The 17,872-nt window shown below is 60.7% G+C and overlaps 1 protein-coding gene and 1 non-coding gene across 2 annotated transcripts in view; one reads left to right on the top strand and one right to left on the bottom strand.

Moving 5' to 3' along the window:
* TRNAT-UGU (transfer RNA threonine (anticodon UGU)) overlaps window positions 1-2 on the bottom strand; it is a 73-nt gene extending 71 nt beyond the window's left edge. Inside the window, exon 1 of the tRNA in view lies at window positions 1-2. This exon is cut by the window's left edge and continues 71 nt beyond it. This is a non-coding gene — a tRNA (tRNA-Thr).
* A 5,327-nt stretch (window positions 3-5,329) lies between these two features.
* On the top strand, window positions 5,330-14,262 carry LOC102455317 (uncharacterized). The gene is made up of 6 exons (XM_075913788.1): window positions 5,330-5,402; window positions 6,369-6,427; window positions 6,886-7,012; window positions 7,495-7,609; window positions 7,833-7,849; window positions 8,140-14,262. Exons 2-6 carry the CDS (start codon window positions 6,404-6,406, stop codon window positions 10,743-10,745), a joined length of 2,889 nt encoding a protein of 962 aa, XP_075769903.1. The 5' UTR covers window positions 5,330-5,402; window positions 6,369-6,403; the 3' UTR covers window positions 10,746-14,262.
* Window positions 14,263-17,872: the final 3,610 nt, after the last annotated feature.

Here is a 17,872-nt window from a genome sequence, read left to right as displayed (position 1 = left end):
CCTGCAACTGAAGAAAAACCCTTCCCTGTGATAGAGACAAGGCCAATGTGTGTGTGGCTGGCGATCCGGATTAACCCTTTGAGTTCTGTTCCCCCCCCCCCCCCTCCAAGAATAGGAGGCAATTGGGGGAGAGAGACCTTTGGAGCAAAATTTAACTGCCCCCCCCCAGCTGGCTTTGGCCGGTCCCTGCCAGCCTGACAGCCCTCCGCAAACTTTGCTCAAGGGAAGCGGGAGAAGAATTTGTTTCCTTGTGATAAGATCCGGGTTTCCTCTAGTACCCCCCCAAAACGATAACGCGTCCACTGAGATCAATGGTTCTTAAAGGTGGCTTTTTTTTTTTTGCTCAACAACTTTTCTTTGGGGCCTTTTTTTTCTCAACAACTTTTCTTTGGGGGCTTTTTTTTTGCTCAACAATATTTTTGGGGGGCTTTTCTTTCTCAACAACTTTTCTTTGGGGGCTTTTTTTTGCTCAACAATATTTTTGGGGGGCTTTTCTTTCTCAACAACTTTTCTTTGGGGCCTTTTTTTTTGCTCGACAATTTTTCTTTGGGGGCTTTTTTTTTTTGCTCAACACAACGATCAAAGGTGTCCCCCATAACACAGAACGATGGTTTGCTGTCCCGCCGTCTTAAAAACCACTGAGCTCGATGTTCCCTGCAAATGCGATCGCTTAACCAGCAACCGTTTTTCTACGCCGTGCCGTTACGACACGCCCAAAACGTCAAGACTCACGGTCACAAGTGGCTTATTCTCAAATGGACTTTCCGTCCAGGAGGCCGTAATAAAATCAGGCCCCTCTGTGTACTGAGAAATGTTCCCTCTCATAGTATATTTTTTTCCCCATTTGGGTGTGGAATAAATTTTGTGCTGCGCACCGAGGCATGTGTAATGTGCACCACCAATTGAAACCCATACTACCAGCCATCAGACACTCTACTCATCAACTGGGCAGCATTTCAAAGTCTCCGGCTATGGCTAGACAATGCTCTATTTTCCGAAGAGGCTATGCAAATTCCTGCAGCATTTGCATATCTTCTTCCGATCTCACTTTCGAAAGCGGATCTTTCAAAAGTGAAAGTAGTCTGGACACGGTTTTTTTCGGGGGAGGGGAACCCCTTTTTCGAAAAAAACACTTTTCCTTCAAAAATGAGGGTTCCGCAGGTTTTTTGAAAGCAGAGGAAATCCGCATGGGAAATCCCCACCCCGGGACTCCCGGTTCTTCTGACGCTGACAGACGAACGCGCCCCTGGGAGACTTCCCCTCCGGGTTCCCTGATGGTCTGAAACCGGCCGGCTAGACATGCCTTGGGCTTTGGGGTTGGTTTCTTTCAGATCCCAATTGGTCCTGGATTCATGGAGGCTGCAGCGGCCTTCCCCAGCGCGACGCGGATTTCCTGCGGCGAGGAGTTCCGCGGATCCCGGCCACTTGGCGTCTCCCTCTGGCCCAGCCAGGAAGTGACCGTTTCCTCTCCCCTCCCCGCAGCCCTGAGCAAGCCAGAGTCGCGCTAGGACCCAGCGGCGGCCGCGGGCGGGGCGGGCCGGGAGCCGGGGCTGCAGCCGGGAGGGGGAGTCGCCCGCAGGGTCCCGCTGCTCCCCGGGAGCCGCTCCCCGCGCAGCGCCCCCCCCGGCCGGCCCGGCCCCAGCGCTTGGGGGGCGGGTAAGTGACCCCCCCCGGCCCCTGTGCATGGGGGGAGGGGCTGGAAAGGGGCGGGGGGTGCAGATAAATGGGGGTGGGGGGAACAAGGATGGGGGAGGGGACAGGAGGAGGGGGGCAGGGAGGCAATGTGGGGGGGGGGGGCGGTGCAGGGGAATCAGACCTATGGGGCGGGGGGGCTGCATTAAAGGGGAACTCCGAGTGGGGGGCGGTCACTGGGAGGGAGCGGAGGCTGGAGGGGGGAGTTGGGGGGGGATCAGGGCTGTGCGAGGGGCCCGCAGGAGATGGGGCAGGAAATGCACTGAAGGGGGAGGGGAGATCAGGGAGACTTATGGGGCGGGTGGGAACCGGGCTGTCGTGGAGGGGGGGGCACAGTGGGGAGGGGTCCCAGGGAAGGAAGGGGGGGGCTGTGGGGCTGTAAAAGCAGCCTGGCTGGGGGGGGCTCAGCTCCCCCAATACCCGGCAAAGGTGGGCGGGGGGGGCTCAGTTTGCAAAGGCGGGCGGGGGGGCCTGAGGAGGGGAGAAAACAGGCGGGGGCAGCTGGATGCAGGATTCGCTCCCCCCCCCGGAACCATTAGGGGCAGACGCCCCAGGGCCCTGCGCTTGGGGGGGGCCGCCGGCCTCAGGGCTTTGTGCCCCCCCTTCCACCGGCCCCCAGCCGCAGGGCTCCCCCTATGACTGGCACCAGCCCCCCCCGGCAGTGGATGGAGTCGGGGCGACGCGGGCGGGTGTCCTGGACCCCCCATTCCCCCCCAAGGGGGGGGTTCTGGCCATGGGAATCGGGAATCCCTCCTGGTCGCTCTTCCCCGGCCCCCCCCTCACCGTGTCCCTCCCCCATCCACGCCTGCACCCCCCAGCTACCCACCCATCTGCAGCCTCCCGCCTCCCCAGAGCCTGCACCCCAACACCCGACCGAGCCTGCACCCCTCTCTGCCCCCCTCTGCACCCCAACACCCGGCCTGAGCCTGCACCCCTCTCTGCCCCCCCTCTGCACCCCAACACCCGGCCTGAGCCTGCACCCCTCTCTGCACCCCCCTCTGCACCCCAACACCCGACCGAGCCTGCACCCCTCTCTGCCCCCCTCTGCACCCCAACACCCGGCCCGAGCCTGCACCCCTCTCTGCCCCCCTCTGCACCCCAACACCCGACCGAGCCTGCACCCCTCTCTGCCCCCCTCTGCACCCCAACACCCGGCCTGAGCCTGCACCCCTCTCTGCCCCCCTCTGCACCCCAACACCCGGCCTGAGCCTGCACCCCTCTCTGCCCCCCTCTGCACCCCAACACCCGGCCTGAGCCTGCACCCCTCTCTGCCCCCCTCTGCACCCCAACACCCGGCCTGAGCCTGCACCCCTCTCTGCACCCCCCTCTGCACCCCAACAACCGACCGAGCCTGCACCCCTCTCTGCACCCCCCTCTGCACCCCAACACCCGGCCTGAGCCTGCACCCCCCTCTGCACCCCAACACCCGCCCTGAGCCTGCACCCTCCTCTGCCCCCCTCTGCACCCCAACACCCGGCCTGAGCCTGCACCCTCCTCTGCACCCCAACACCCGCCCTGAGCCTGCACCCTCCTCTGCCCCCCTCTGCACCCCAACACCCGGCCTGAGCCTGCACCCCCCTCTGCACCCCAACACCCGCCCTGAGCCTGCACCCTCCTCTGCCCCCCTCTGCACCCCAACCCCCGCCCCTGAGCCTGCACCCCCCTCTGCACCCCAACCCCCGCCCCTGAGCCTGCACCCCCCTCTGCACCCCTGCCCCTGAGCCCGCAACCCCCTCTGCCCCCCAACCCCCTGCCCTGAGCCTGCACCCCCCTCTGCACCCCAACCCCCACCCCTGAGCCCGCACCCCCCTCTGCCCCCCAACCCCCTGCCCTGAGCCTGCACCCCCCTCTGCCCCCCAACCCCCGCCCCTGAGCCTGCACCCCCCTCTGCACCCCTGCCCCTGAGCCCGCAACCCCCTCTGCCCCCCAACCCCCTGCCCTGAGCCTGCACCCCCCTCTTCACCCCAACCCCCACCCCTGAGCCCGCACCCCCCTCTGCCCCCCAACCCCCTGCCCTGAGCCCGCACCCCCCTCTGCACCCCAACCCCCGCCCCTGACCCCGCAGCCCCCTCTGCACCCCAACCCCTGCCCTCAGCCTGCACCCTCCTCTGCACCCCAACCCCCGCCCCTGAGCCTGCACCCCCCCTCTGCACCCCAACCCCCGCCCTGAGCCTGCACCCCCCTCTGCACCCCAACCCCCGCCCCTGACCCCGCAGCCCCCTCTGCACCCCAACCCCCGCCCTGAGCCTGCACCCCCCTCTGCACCCCAACCCCCGCCCCTGACCCCGCAGCCCCCTCTGCACCCCAACCCCCGCCCTGAGCCTGCACCCCCCTCTGCTCCCCAACCCCCGCCCCTGAGCCCGCAGCCCCCTCTGCACCCCAACCCCCGGCCTGAGCCTGCACCCCCCTCTGCACCCCAACCCCCGCCCCTGAGCCCGCAGCCCCCTCTGCCCCCCAACCTCCCGCCCTGAGCCTGCACCCCCCCTGCACCCCAACACCCAGCCTGAGCCCCCACCCCCCTCAGCGCCCCAACCCCCTGCCCTGAGCCTGCACCCCCCTGCACCCCAACACCCAGCCTGAGCCTGCACCCCCCTCTGCACCCCAACCCCCGCCCTGAGCCCCCACCCCCTCAGCCCCCCAACCCCCCGCCCTGAGCCTGCACCCCCCTCTGCACCCCAACCCCCGCCCTGAGCCCCCACCCCCCTCTGCCCCCCAACCCCCACCCTGAGCCCCCACCCCCTCAGCCCTCCAACCCCCCGCCCTGAGCCTGCACCCCCCTCTGCACCCCAACCCCCGCCCTGAGCCCGCACCCCCCTCTGCCTCCCAACCCCCTGCCCTGAGCCCCCACCCCCTCTGCCCCCCAACCCCTTATCTCCAGCCTCCCCCCACAGCCCGCACCCCCCAGCCCAAGTCCTGGCGCCCCAGCTGTCTGAGAGAATTCCTTCCCCTCGGGGTGGAGAACACAGAGGGTGCACCAGCCAGGGCCAGGAGCGCCCGGCGGGGCCGGATGACGGGGAAGGCCCCTCGGGAAAGCGTGAGCGGCCGTTCCCAGCTGGTGCCCGGCCCCTCCCCGAGATAACCGGCCACAAACACGAACTTTTCATTCTTCGATTCGTGGAAGAGCCGCGGGGAGGCGGGTCCTCTCCTCGGCGGAGCCTGGGGGGGCACGTCCGTACCGTACGGGGGTAACCTGATGAGACTCTCCCGGGGGTTCCTCTGCCTGCGTCTCCCCACGGCTTCTAGGGAGGCCTCCGGTTCTTTGCCGGGCCCGTCCCCGATGGATTCAGCTGCCGCCGTTGCCGAAAACGGGCCGCAGGTTGCACCTCCGTGAACCAGAACTCTCTGGTCCGGCAACCTCCGTAATCCGGCACGACCCGGCAATTCCTGGACACGAGAGCCCTGGGCAGGGCTGGTGCCCGATCGGGGGGAGAAACACGAAGCCTCCGTGGACCCGTGAACGTTCGGGGCGCAACCCGTTTCTGCAGGGGGGCGGCACAGAGCGCGGCGGAGACGCCCCCAGGCAAAGTGGAAAAAGAGGGGTGAGGGGGAGGCGAGAAACGGGTAACGGGACGGAGTGCACTGCAGGGTGTGAAAGATTGAGGTGGGGTAACGTGCCGGTACCGACGTGTTTCCGTCTTTCTCCCGATGCGCTCAGCCCGGCCGGATCCGCGCCACCCCCCGGGGAAGGGACGAAAGATCGACCGAGCCAGGCGAGTACCCGGGAACCGGCTTTTTCGGGACAGGCCCGACAGAGGAAAAACGGGACCCAACCGTCACCGGCCACCCCCGACTCAGACCCCGCCCAGCGCATCCTCCAGGCCAATCCGGTTTTCGGGGCCCCTTTAAAAAAAACCGGAAAATACCAGAGATCTACAAGGTCCGGTATTTTTCCGTTTTTCTCGGACGGAAGGCCGGAGGGGACAACATTCCCTGTCGGGTGCGGGGGAGGGGAGCGAGGCGCGGGGGGGATTTTTAAAGGCACGGCGCCCCCTTTTTTTTTTTTTTTTTGCTCAACCAACTTTTTTCCTGCCGTGTTTGGGATTTGGGGGGAAAGCCTCCGGCAACCCGACTGGAAAGCAACCCCCCCTTCTCCCCCGCCCTCCCAGCCTTGGGGGGCAGGGTCAGTCCTCGCCGACACCCAGCCCCCCAACCTCAAACGAATTCTTCCCAGCACCCCATCCAGGAACGCCCCCCCTGCAGTCAAACCCGGGGCCATCTTTGTCCGGGGGGGGCATGGCCAGAGAGCAAACACCCCAGGAAGAGGCCAGACCGAGGGGAGGGGGCAGGAGCCAGGTAGGGGGCGGGGGCAGCCAAAGAGGAAGCAGAAGCAGGATGTGGGGTGGGGGGGTCCTAGCCCTGCCCGGATCCAGCCCACCCCGGGGCCGACGGATTCTTTGGGGAGCAGGGGAGGAGCCGGGTCCTGCTCCGGCCGACTGGGTGGGAGGGGGGACGTGCCGCCCTCGGGGCCAATATCTGGGGAGATCCCCCCAAAACGGCTCCCTTCTGGCTGCTCCCTTCAGTGTCAGTGATGCTGTTGGGGGGGATTAAAAGGGCCCCTGGGGTGTCAGTGTCGGGGGCGTCTGGCTGCAGGGAGGGAGCCGGGGGGGGGGCAGGGATCCCAGTGGCCCCTTCTGTGACCTGCCCCCCCCCCCCCCCCGTCTCTCTCGCCCCGACAGGTCCCGGCCCCGTGCGGTTCCCCGTCGGCCCAGGGATGGCCGGGATGCAGCCGGCTCAGGTAGGGGGTTTGAGGAGGGGGGGTTGGGGGGGTCTGTAGTGAAGTGGGGGGGGGGCAGACCTGCGGGGACACGTTCACACAGGGGCTGACTTTCTGCCCAGCCCCACGGGCCGGGGGGGGGGGAACGTTCCCCCATTTTCAACTCTGCCCCACTTCTGGAAAGGGCTGGGAAGCTGCCCAGACTCCCCAGGACGGAGCCATCCCCCCCCCCCCTGGACGGGGCAGAGGCTGCTGGGAACGGCCCAGGGTCGCTGTCGGGGTCCCTGCCCCCCGGCTCAGAGCTCCGCTTCCCGGGGCAGCCTGGGGCCAGCAGGCGTGTGGGGCAGGAGCAGCCCGGGGGGGACACAAGGAGCTGCCTTCTCCCCCCTTCCCCACATCCTCCTGGCTGCTCTGAGCTGGGGGGCTGCTCCCCCCGTGTCCGGCCGGGCGGGGGCTGAGCGGGGCTGTTGCCGTTGCAGGGGCCGGTGGCCTTCGAGGAGGTGGCCGTGTATTTCACCCCGGGGCAGGGGGCGCTGCTGGGCCCGGCGCAGAGAGCCCTCTACCGGGCCGTCATGCAGGAGAACTACGAGACGGTGACCTCGCTGGGTACGGCCCCCCCCCCCCCCCCCCGCGGGATCCGGGGCCGGAAGGGGGGGGAGTCCGACTCGGTTCCTCCCTGGGGAGGAGGGGGGCGGGGCCCAGAGCTCCAGGGAGAGACACTTCTCCTCTCCGACCCCCGCGAACGGGACCGGGGAGCGAAACCCACCGGCCACGCTCAGCCGCCCCCGTCCCCAGCGGCTCCTGCCGGAGCTCGGAGCAGGGCCCGGCCCCGCCTGTGTTATCGCCCCTGGAGCCGCCCTCAGCTCCCTTCCTGGGGCTCGCTCTGTCCTTGGGGGGCTCGGCCGGCTGGAACCGGGCAGGAGTCAGCACCCGAGCTGGGCGTCCGTCAGCAAGTCCCCCGGTGTCCGTAGATCTCCTGGGGACAGCGGGAAAACTCCCTGCCCCGGGGTCTGCTGCTCCCCCCGGGGAACGTTCCCTGTGACTCTCCCCGTGCACCCTGACTTGGGCCGGTTTCACCCCCTGCGCAGGGTTCCCCGTCCCCAAACCCGAGCTGATCGCCCGGCTGGAGCGAGGGGAGGAGCCGTGGGTGCCGGATTTCCAGGCCGACGAGGGAGGGGAGAGCCCGAGAGGCGCCCCGCCCAGGTGAGCAACAAGGGAAACTGAGGCAGAAACATCCAGCCAGGGAAGGAAAAAGCCGGGACTCTCCCAATGTGCCCTCGGTTCTGCCCTGTCTCACCCAGGCCCGGGCATTGTCCGCAGGGGTTGTAGCTTCACGAGAAATCTCAGCTGTGGCTTTCCCCCGTCCTGTGCACTGCCAGGAATTTCCTCTCTGACTCTGTTTCCCTGTAAGCATCTGGGTGGGAAGTGGGGGCAGGATGCAAAGTCCCTTTGCCCTCCCCAGCGTTCCTTGGGAGAAATTCAAAAGCCCCCGAACTTGATAGCAGAGCGCCCACCGCCAGGTTTTGTGTTTCGATTGGTGGTGCACAGCCGCACGGCCTCGGTGCAAATAAAATTATTCCGCACATGGATGGAAAAGATGAGAGGGAATATTGGTCTCCGAGGGTCACCCAGTTTTTTTTTCCCCTTTTCAAGTCCCCGTCTGCCCTTTCCCCTGGCACACTCAGCGACTCCTACCTGGGTTCTGTCTCTCCCAGCAGGCGACGGGGCTGGAGGTGAGATCAAGGAAGAGAATCGACAGCAGGAAGGCCCTGGGGGCGTGGAACCGCCGGAGACGTTCTCGGGAAGAGCCGGAGGGAGTTTTCCCCCGGGCGTGGAACAGGGAAATTCCCAAGGAGAGCGACATGGGGCAGAGAGGGAGAAGACACCGGATGGGTCCGTTCCACGTGGAGGAAGATCGGAGGATGCCACGGGGCCGGCTCGCCCCAAGGAGGAGAAACTGTACCAGTGCCCCGAGTGTGGGAAAAGCTTCCGTTTCTTTGCCCACCTTCACGCTCACTGGAGAGTCCACACGGGCGAGAAGCCCTATCGGTGCTTGCGGTGCGCGAAGCTTTTCAGCCAGCGCTCCGCCCTCGTGCGGCACGAGAGGACCCACACGGGAGAGAAACCCCACGCGTGCGGGGAGTGCGGGAAACGCTTCACCAGGAAGCTGAGTCTGGTGGCGCACCGGCGCGTGCACACCGGCGAGAAACCCTACGCCTGCCGGCAGTGCGCGAAGCTGTTCAGCGAGCATTCGGCCCTCGTGAGGCACGAGAGAACGCACTCGGGAGAGAAACCCCACGCCTGCCCGGAGTGCGGGAAAACGTTCGCTCAGAACGCGTACCTCCTGAAACACAGGAGAATTCACTCCGGCGACAACCCTTACCAATGCCTGCAGTGCGGGAAAAGTTTTGTGGACAGAACAAATCTCACTCGACATCAGAGAGTTCACACAGGCGAGAGACCCCATAAATGCTCGGCGTGCGGGAAAAGTTTCATCCAGATATCCCACCTTATTATACACCGGAGACTTCACACCGGCGAGCGGCCTTATAAATGCCAGGAGTGTGGGAAAAGTTTCATTCACCGCTCCCACCTTATTAAGCATCAGACGGTCCACAGGGGCGGCAGCCCCTATCCATGCCCCGAGTGTGGGAAAAATTTCACGGACCGATCCAATCTTACTCGACACCAGAGGATCCACACAGGGACCCGACTCCATAAATGCGTGGACTGTGGGAAAAGTTTCTTTGAGAAGTCGCAACTTATTCTACACCAGCGGGTGCACACGGGAGAGAGGCCCTTTCAGTGCCAGGCGTGCGGGAAACGCTTCATTCAGGAATCGCAGCTGGTTACGCACCAGCGAAACCACACCGGAGAGAGACCTTATGTCTGCCGGGAGTGCGGGAAAAGTTTTATGGAAAGTTCGTCCCTCGCTCAGCATGGGCGAATCCACACGGGAGAAAGACCCTATAAATGCCGGGAGTGCGGGAAAAGTTTCCTTCGTCACTCCCACGTGGAAAAGCACCAACGCATCCACACGGGCGACAAACCGTACAAATGCCTCCAGTGCGGGAAAAGTTTCATTGACGGGTCAAATTTAACGCGACATCAGAGGATCCACACGGGCGTGCGACCCCATCAATGCCCGGAGTGCGGGAAGAGCTTCATTCAGAAGTCAAAATTTATTCTACACCAGAGAGTGCACACGGGAGAGAGACCTTTTCAATGCCGGGAGTGCGAGAAAAGTTTTATTCAGGAATCACAGCTCGTCGCGCATCGGCGAACCCACACGGGAGAGAGACCGTTTACGTGCCTGGAGTGTGGGAAAAGTTTTATGAAAAGTTCAGTCCTTATTCAGCATAGGAGAATCCATACCGGACTAAAACCCTATACGTGCCTGGAGTGTGGGAAAAGTTTTCTAGAAAACTCATCCCTTACTAAGCACAGGAGAATTCACACGGGAGAAAGACCCTATACATGCGCTGAGTGTGGGAAAAGTTTTATGCAAAGTTCGTCCCTTACTAAACACAGGAGAAGCCATGCTGCCGGCAACCCCTATAAATGCCTTGTGTGCGGGAAAGATTTCTTTGACAGAGCAAATCTGACGAGTCATCAGATAATCCACACAGGAGTGAGGCCCTATGAATGCGTGGAGTGTGGGAAAAGCTTCATTCAGAAGTCACAATTTATTATCCACCAGCGGGTGCACACGGGGGAGAGACCTTTTCAGTGCCGGGAGTGTGGGCAAAGTTTTATTCAGGAATCACAATTTGTGACGCATCAGCGAACTCACACGGGGGAGAGACCCCATACGTGCCTCCAGTGTGGGAAAAGTTTTAGGAAGAGTTCGGCCCTTGCTAAACACGGGCGAATCCACACCGGAGAGCGTCCTTACCAATGCCTGGAGTGCGGGAAAAGTTTTAGGCACAGTTCGTACCTCACTAAACACGGGCGAATCCACACCGGAGAGAAACCTTACCCATGCCTGGAGTGTGGGAAAAGTTTCAGTTTGAAATCAAACCTGAATACGCACCAGAAAACCCACACGGGAGAGAAACCCCACGCCTGCCCGGACTGCGGGAAATCTTTCATTCAGCACTCCCAGCTGATTAAGCACCGGCGAATCCACACGGGAGAGACCCCGTTTGAATGCCCGGCCTGTGGGAAAACTTTCCGCCAGTGTTCGCACCTTACTAAACACAGGAAAATCCACACGGGAGACTGTGGGAAGCGCTTCGAGCTGGGAGCTCACCAAACATTGGACAATCCACAGAGGGGAGGGACCCCAGGAACAGCTGGGCTGCAGGAAAAGGATCGATTCGACTTCACACATCCGTAACCCACACAACAGCGAGAACGTGAGCGTGCCGCTCCAGGAATCTCAGACCCCTGCAACTCCAGACAGGGAAGAAACCTCAGAGCTGTTTTTGAGTGTGGAAAATGCTCCAAGGGGAGCATGGGAAATTTCCCCCACCCCATGGAACCCTGGGAGCCTGTTTCAGGGATCTATCAGATTGGTGGGCCGTTCCAGCCCGCGGGTCACATTTTACCCGCCCCGGGTTGAGGGGGAATTCTTGAACAAACAGACTCACCGGCAGACGGACGCACGTGTCTAAAATAGGTAGCACGATGCTTCAGACTATGACAAGGCATAACTCAGGTGTGCTTTATGCAAAGCAGGTGGATTCGTTCACAACCCCGTGATCGCCTGGGGTTCGTGCGTCTTCTGTTTGTGCGCCTCTCATGCTTGTATGTGAAGTTAGAAGTACCAAGTGTACATCTTATTAATCCAGCATTGGTCATGTGACCAGTGGTCTCGCTTATGGGGCTTAATGGCCCGGTGCTCAAGACAATGATTATAAACAGGCTTGCAAAAGCGACGAGGAGTCCTGTGGCACCTTCTAGACTAACCGAAGTGTTGGAGCATAAGCTTTCGTGAGCAAAGACCCACTTCGTCAGAAACAGGCTTGCGTTTCCTGGAAGCCCAAACTGGGGTTGGTCCTACGAAGACATGTGGCCAGGCCACTGTTGCCAGCAAGAGTCAGTGTCAGGTCCGACACTAGGGGTGTGTCTAGACTACAGGGTTTTGTTGACGAAAGTGGACTTTTGTCAACAAAACGATACCTGCGTGGACACTGCCGCCGAGTTCTGTTGTCATAACGTCGACAGAACTCAGCAGTTTTGTCGACAACGGTAAACCTCATTCTACGAGGAATAATGCCTTTTGTCGACAGAGTTCTGTCACCAGAAGGCGTTACTGCATTTACAATGTCCTTTGCGTCTACACTTTCACGTCGACAAAGCAAGTCGCTTTGTCGACGATACTGGATGTCGTCTAGACGCTCTTTGTCGACAGAAGCTTTGTCGACAGTAGTTTTTTTTTAACAAAAGTGGACTTTTCTCGACAAAACTATACCTGCATCTAGATTAACGCCGAGTTTTGTTGACATAACATCGACAGAACTCGTCAGTTTTGTCGGCGGCAGTAAACCTCATTCTACGAGGAATAACGCCTTTTGTCGACAGAGTTCTGTCGGCAGAAGGTGTTCTTGCATCTACACTGTCCTTTGTGTCTACACTGTCATGTCGACCAAGTGGCTTGCTGTGTCGACAGAACTGGATGTCGTCTAGACACTCTTTGTTGACAGAAGCTTTGTCGACAGGATGTGTCGACAAAACTTTTGTCGACAAAAGCCTGTCGTCTAGACATACCCTGGGTTCTCAAAGTACAAAGATATGCTACCCAGGTATCTGTCAAACACAAGGGCTACGTCTAGACTGGCATGATTTTCCAGAAATGCTTTTAACGGAAAAGTTTTCTGTTAAAAGCATTTTCGGAAAAGAGCGTCTAGATTGGCATGGACGCTTTTCCGCAAAAGCTCTTTTTGCGGGAAAGCGTCTGTGGCCAATCTAGATGCGCTTTTGTACAAAAAAAATCCCCCATCGCCATTTTCGCCATCGGGGCTTTTTTGCGGAAAATGAATCTGAGCTGTCTACACTGGCCCTTTTGTGCAAAAGTTTTGCACAAAAGGGACTTTTGCCCGAACGGGAGCAGCATAGCATTTCCGCAAAAAGCACGGATTTCTTACAGTAGGAAGTCAGTGCTTTTGCGGAAATTCAAGCGGCCAGTGTAGACAGCTGGCAAGTTTTTCCGGAAAAGCGGCTGATTTTCCGGAAAACCTGGCCAGTCTAGACACAGCCAAGCAGTTTGTTTTCTGACCGCTATCAGCTGTGCCCCTTAACTAAAAGAACATGATAGAAAAGGCGGCATTTCTTACAACCCTTCTGCTAACCGCGGAACCCCGTTTTGGCTACGGATGAAGTGGGAGATTGTCTCAGTTTCCGAGGTACCGGTACCCAAAACCCCTCGTTGAGGTCCAAATTGCTGTGCTCGGATGCAGCTTCAAATACGGTATCCCTCCCTTGTTTGTGTCCGTTTGGGAATTTCCGGGGGTCACTCATTGCTGGTTACAGTATGGCTCAGCTGGACTGCTGGTCCTTTGACTTTGTTTACCTGATCGGTACATTTAGGTCGGGGGCTATGTCTAGACTGCAGGCTTCTTTCGAAAGAGGCTCTTTCGAAAGCATCTTTCGAAAGAGCCTCTTTCGAAAGATCGCGTCTAGACTGCAGGCGGATCTTTCGAAAGAGCAATCCGCTTTTTCGAAAGAGAGCACCCAGCGAGTCTGGATGCTCTCTTTCGAGGAAGCCCTATTTACATTGAAGAACGCCTTCCTTCGAAAGAGGAACTTTTGAAAGAAGGCGTTCTTCCTCGTGAAACGAGGTTTACCGCCATCGAAAGAAAAGCCGCGTTCTTTCGAAATAATTTCGAAAGAACGCGGCTTGAGTCTGGACGCAGGGGAAGTTGCCTTTTCCCGAAAAAACCCCTGAGTGTGGACACAGCCAATGAGATTGTTATGTTCCCAGCCTTATCTACAATTCAGGCTTGCTACAATGGTGTATGTTCCTAGAGGCTTGCTTCTGGCTCAGTAGTAGGGAATGGGGGAGGATGAAAAAGAGGGGGAGATGCAGGCCTCACTACCCCTATACTTCACACATACAGGCTGTGTCTAGACTGGCAAGTTTTTCCGGAAAATCAGCCGCTTTTCCGGAAAAACTTGCCAGCTGTCTCCACTGGACGCTTGAATTTCCGGAAAAGCACTGACGATCTCCTGTAAAATCATCAGTGCTTTTCCGGAAAAACTATGCTGCTCCCGTTCGGGCAAAAGTCCTTTTCCGGAAAAACTGTTCCGGAAAAGGGCCAGTGTAGACAGCACATGGCGAAAATGCCCCATGGCGAAAATGACGATTGGGGCTTTTTTCCGGAAACGCGCGTCTAGATTGGCCACGGACGCTTTTCCAGAAAAAATGCTGTTCCGGAAAAGCATCCTGCCAATGTAGACGCGCTTTTTCCGGATATACTTGTAACAGAAAACTGTTCCGTTTTAAGCATTTCCGGAAAAGGGTGCCAGTGTAGACGTAGCCACAGAGTTCTTCCACAATTGACTCCTACAGCCACCTAGTGCTGGAATCCATCCTGAACCTGGTATTTTTCCATAGGGACAGGGAGGGGAAACCGGATTTCGGCCCTGGGGAAATTGTAGTTAAAGAACAGGATGCCGTCCACGGCGTCGTTTCCAGGTGGTTTTCAAACTCTACCTCCCCACCTGAAGAGGATACACAAGGCGCTGCTAGACCCAGGCCGGAAAAAAGATTTGTTTTGACTTGAAAGGACGTACCTGGACCACGAGAGATCAATCGGGAGCCATGTCTCTGTGTGTTCGGCGTGTTGGGCACACTCGCGATCGCTTCCGTCCTACGTTTTATACTCAATAAAAACACTTTGCTTTCTTCTCAGGCCAAAGAATTGTTACAAGGGCTGGGGAGGCAACCATTGTGCATATCTCTCCGTGGTAAAAGCAGTGAACGTCTTGGTGAGCTTTCTCTGGGTACGACTTTTATACAGAGTAAGAGGGATTTCTTGGCGGTCTTGGTCCTCTTTGGGGCCGGCAAGCCCCTGGAATTGACACCTCTGGTTCAGTGCGTGCCTCTGCTGGGGGGCGGTAACCCCAATTGTGCCCTACCCGGGGGACACTAGAGTTTCTGGCCCAGCACGGCGGGGTGCCCCAGCGGGCAGGTAGGCAGGCTCAGTGGTGTGAGCGCAGCAGGGGGCAGATTCCAGGGGACCTCTGTGATCCGTCCTAGCCCCACTGATTGGGAGTCATGGCAGGGGGTGGGGCCTGCAAGCAAAGGAGAGAGCGAAGTCGGGTGTGCTCCCCCCTCCCGGGAGATAGCCCCTGCCCTGTCCTGCTAACCCCAGTCTGCCCAGACCCTGCACCCCCAACCCGTCCCTGCATCCTACCTCCCGCCCACACCCTGCACCCCCAACCCGTCCCTGCATCCTGCCTCCCGCCCACACCCTGCACCCCCAACCCGTCTCTGCATCCTACCTCCCGCCCACACCCTGCACCCCCAACCCGTCCCTGCATCCTACCTCCCACCCACACCCTGCACCCCCAACCCGTCCCTGCATCCTACCTCCCGCCCACACCCTGCACCCCCAGCCCGTCCCTGCCTCCTACCTCCCGCCCACACCCTGCACCCCTAACCCGTCCCTGCATCCTACCTCCCACCCACACCCTGCACCCCCAACCCGTCCCTGCATCCTACCTCCCGCCCACACCCTGCACTCCCAACCCGTCCCTGCATCCTACCTCCCGCCCACACCCTGCACCCCCAGCCCGTCCCTGCATCCTACCTCCCGCCCACACCCTGCACTCCCAGCCCCTCCCTGCATCCTACCTCCCGCCCACACCGGCACCCCCAGCCCCTCCCTGCATCCTACCTCCCGCCCACACCCTGCACCCCCAGCCCGTCCCTGCATCCTACCTCCCGCCCACACCCTGCACCCCCAGCCCCTCCCTGCATCCTACCTCCCGCCCACACCCTGCACCCCCAGCCCCTCCCTGCATCCTACCTCCCGCCCACACCCTGCACCCCCAGCCCCTCCCTGCATCCTACCTCCCGCCCACACCCTGCACCCCAACCCGTCCCTGCATCCTACCTCCCGCCCACACCCTGCACCCCCAGCCTGTCCCTGCATCCTACCTCCCGCCCACACCCTGCACCCCCAACCCATCCCTGCCTCCTACCTCCCACCCACACCCTGCACCCCAGCCCCTCCCTACATCCTACCTCCCGCCCACACCCTGCACCCCCAACCCATCCCTGCATCCTACCTCCCGCCCACACCCTGCACCCCCATTCTGTCCCTGCCTCCTACCTCCCGCCCACACCCTGCACCCCCAGCCTGTCCCTGCATCCTACCTCCCCCCCACACCCTGCACCCCCAGCCCGTCCCTGCATCCTACCTCCTGCCCACACCCTGCACCCCCAGCCCGTCCCTGCATCCTACTTCCCGCCCACACCCTGCACCCCCAGCCCCTCCCTGCATCCTACCTCCCACCCACACCCTGCACCCCCAGCCCGTCCCTGCATCCTACCTCCCGCCCACTCCCTGCACCCCCAGCCCATCCCTGCATCCTACCTCCCGCCCACACCCTGCACCCCCAGCCCGTCCCTGCATCCTACCTCCCGCCCACACCCTGCACCCCCAGCCCGTCCCTGCATCCTACCTCCCGCCCACACCCTGCATCCCCAGCCCCTCCCTGCATCCTACCTCCCGCCCACACCCTGCACCCCCAGCCTGTCCCTGCATCCTACCTCCCCCCCACACCCTGCACCCCCAACCCGTCCCTGCATCCTACCTCCCCCCACACCCTGCACCCCCAGCCCCTCCCTGCATCCTACCTCCCGCCCACTCCCTGCACCCCCAACCCGTCCCTGCATCCTACCTCCTGCCCACACCCTACACCCCCAGCCCCTCCCTGCATCCTACCTCCCGCCCACACCCTACACCCCCAGCCCCTCCCTGCATCCTACCTCCCGCCCAAACCCTGCACCCCCAGCCGCTCCCTGCATCCTACCTCCCGCCCACTCCCTGCACCCCCAGCCGGCTGAAGGCTGTCATCTCTGTGGGGATTTGAGTCGCAGTCCTGCTGTGCCATATTTCATTTACCCGGTGCCTTTCTTCCTGGGGCCTTTCTGGTGTGTTCTTTAAATAGCCCAATGGAGACTTTTCATGTCCCGGTGCTGGCTGCCCGCTCTGCTCTTGCACTGGTCTGACGCTCCCTTCCCAGAGCCGGTCAGTTTTCAGCGAGGGCCTGGCTCTAGGCTGTATTTCACAACCCTAAGAATAGCCCGTGTGGCGTGTCCCTCTGTGCAGGACAGCTGCGGGTTTACGCGGGGGCGCAACAGGCTGCAGAGCATTCGTGGGGGGGTCCGAATCCTGGAATCGCAGGGTGGGCATCAGGTCCTGCCCCCTGCCCAAGGCAGGACCAAGCCAGCTCAATCAACCCAGCCGGGGCTTGGTCAAACCGAGACTTAAACACCTCTAGGGATGGAGATTCCACCCCTCCCTAGGGAACCCAGCCCAGCGCTTCCCACCCGCCTAGGGAAATAGTTTTTCCTAATCTCTAACGTAGACCCCTCCCACCACAACTTGAGACTTTGCTCCTTGGTCTGCCACTTGTCACAACCTCTCTTCATCCTTTTTGGACCCCCCTTCAGGAAGTTGCAGGCTGCTCTCAAATCCCCCCTCACTCTTCTCTTCTGCAGACTAAACAAACCCAACTCCCTCGGCCTCTCCTCATAGGTCATGTGCTCCAGCCCCCGAATCATTTTGGCTGCCTCCGCTGGACCCTCTCCAATGCGTCCACGTCCTTTCTGTAGTGGGGGGCCCAGAACTGGACACAGTACTCCAGATGTGGCCTCACCAAAGCCGAATAAAGGGGAATAATGACATCTCTGGATCTGCTGGCAATGCTCCTCTTAATGCACCTAATATGCCATTAGCCTTCTTGGCTACAAGGGCCCCCTGCTGACTCATCTCCAGCTTCTCATCCACTGGAATCCCCAGGTCCTTTTCTGCAGAACGGCTACTTAGCCAGTTGGTCCCCAGCCTGCAACAAAGGACCCCACTGCTATGTCACACGCGCAGCTTCTTGAGTGAAAAATATGCAAACGCCGCTAAGCGTGGGCTATCGCCGACCCTCATTTGCCTACCTAACGAGCCGCCGTTTTTGCGGAAGAGGCTCTAGCGCCAGAAGGAGCTGTCTACACGGCCCCTTCTGGCGCAAGAAAACCCCTCTTGCGCAACGCCGTTCTTTCCGAAAATAATCGGCGTGGCGGCAGTGCGCAAGATGCGCGAGACGGGGCCGTGTAGACAGCTCCTTCTGGCGCAAGAGCCTCTTCCGCAAAAACGGCGGCTCGTTAGATATGCAAATGAGGCTCGGCGATATGCCACGCTTAGCCTCATTTGCATGTTTCTCATGCAAGACGCCGCGAGTGTAGACATCGCCCACGTGTTTCTACTCGGTGTTGAGCCTTGGCCTTTGGGTGTGTTAAGC

The sequence above is a fragment of the Pelodiscus sinensis genome, chromosome 32, assembly GCF_049634645.1.
Source record: "Pelodiscus sinensis isolate JC-2024 chromosome 32, ASM4963464v1, whole genome shotgun sequence".
NCBI lineage: Eukaryota > Metazoa > Chordata > Testudines > Trionychidae > Pelodiscus > Pelodiscus sinensis.
Note: the sequence above shows the minus strand (reverse complement) of the source record. Positions and strands in the feature narration are given on the sequence as shown.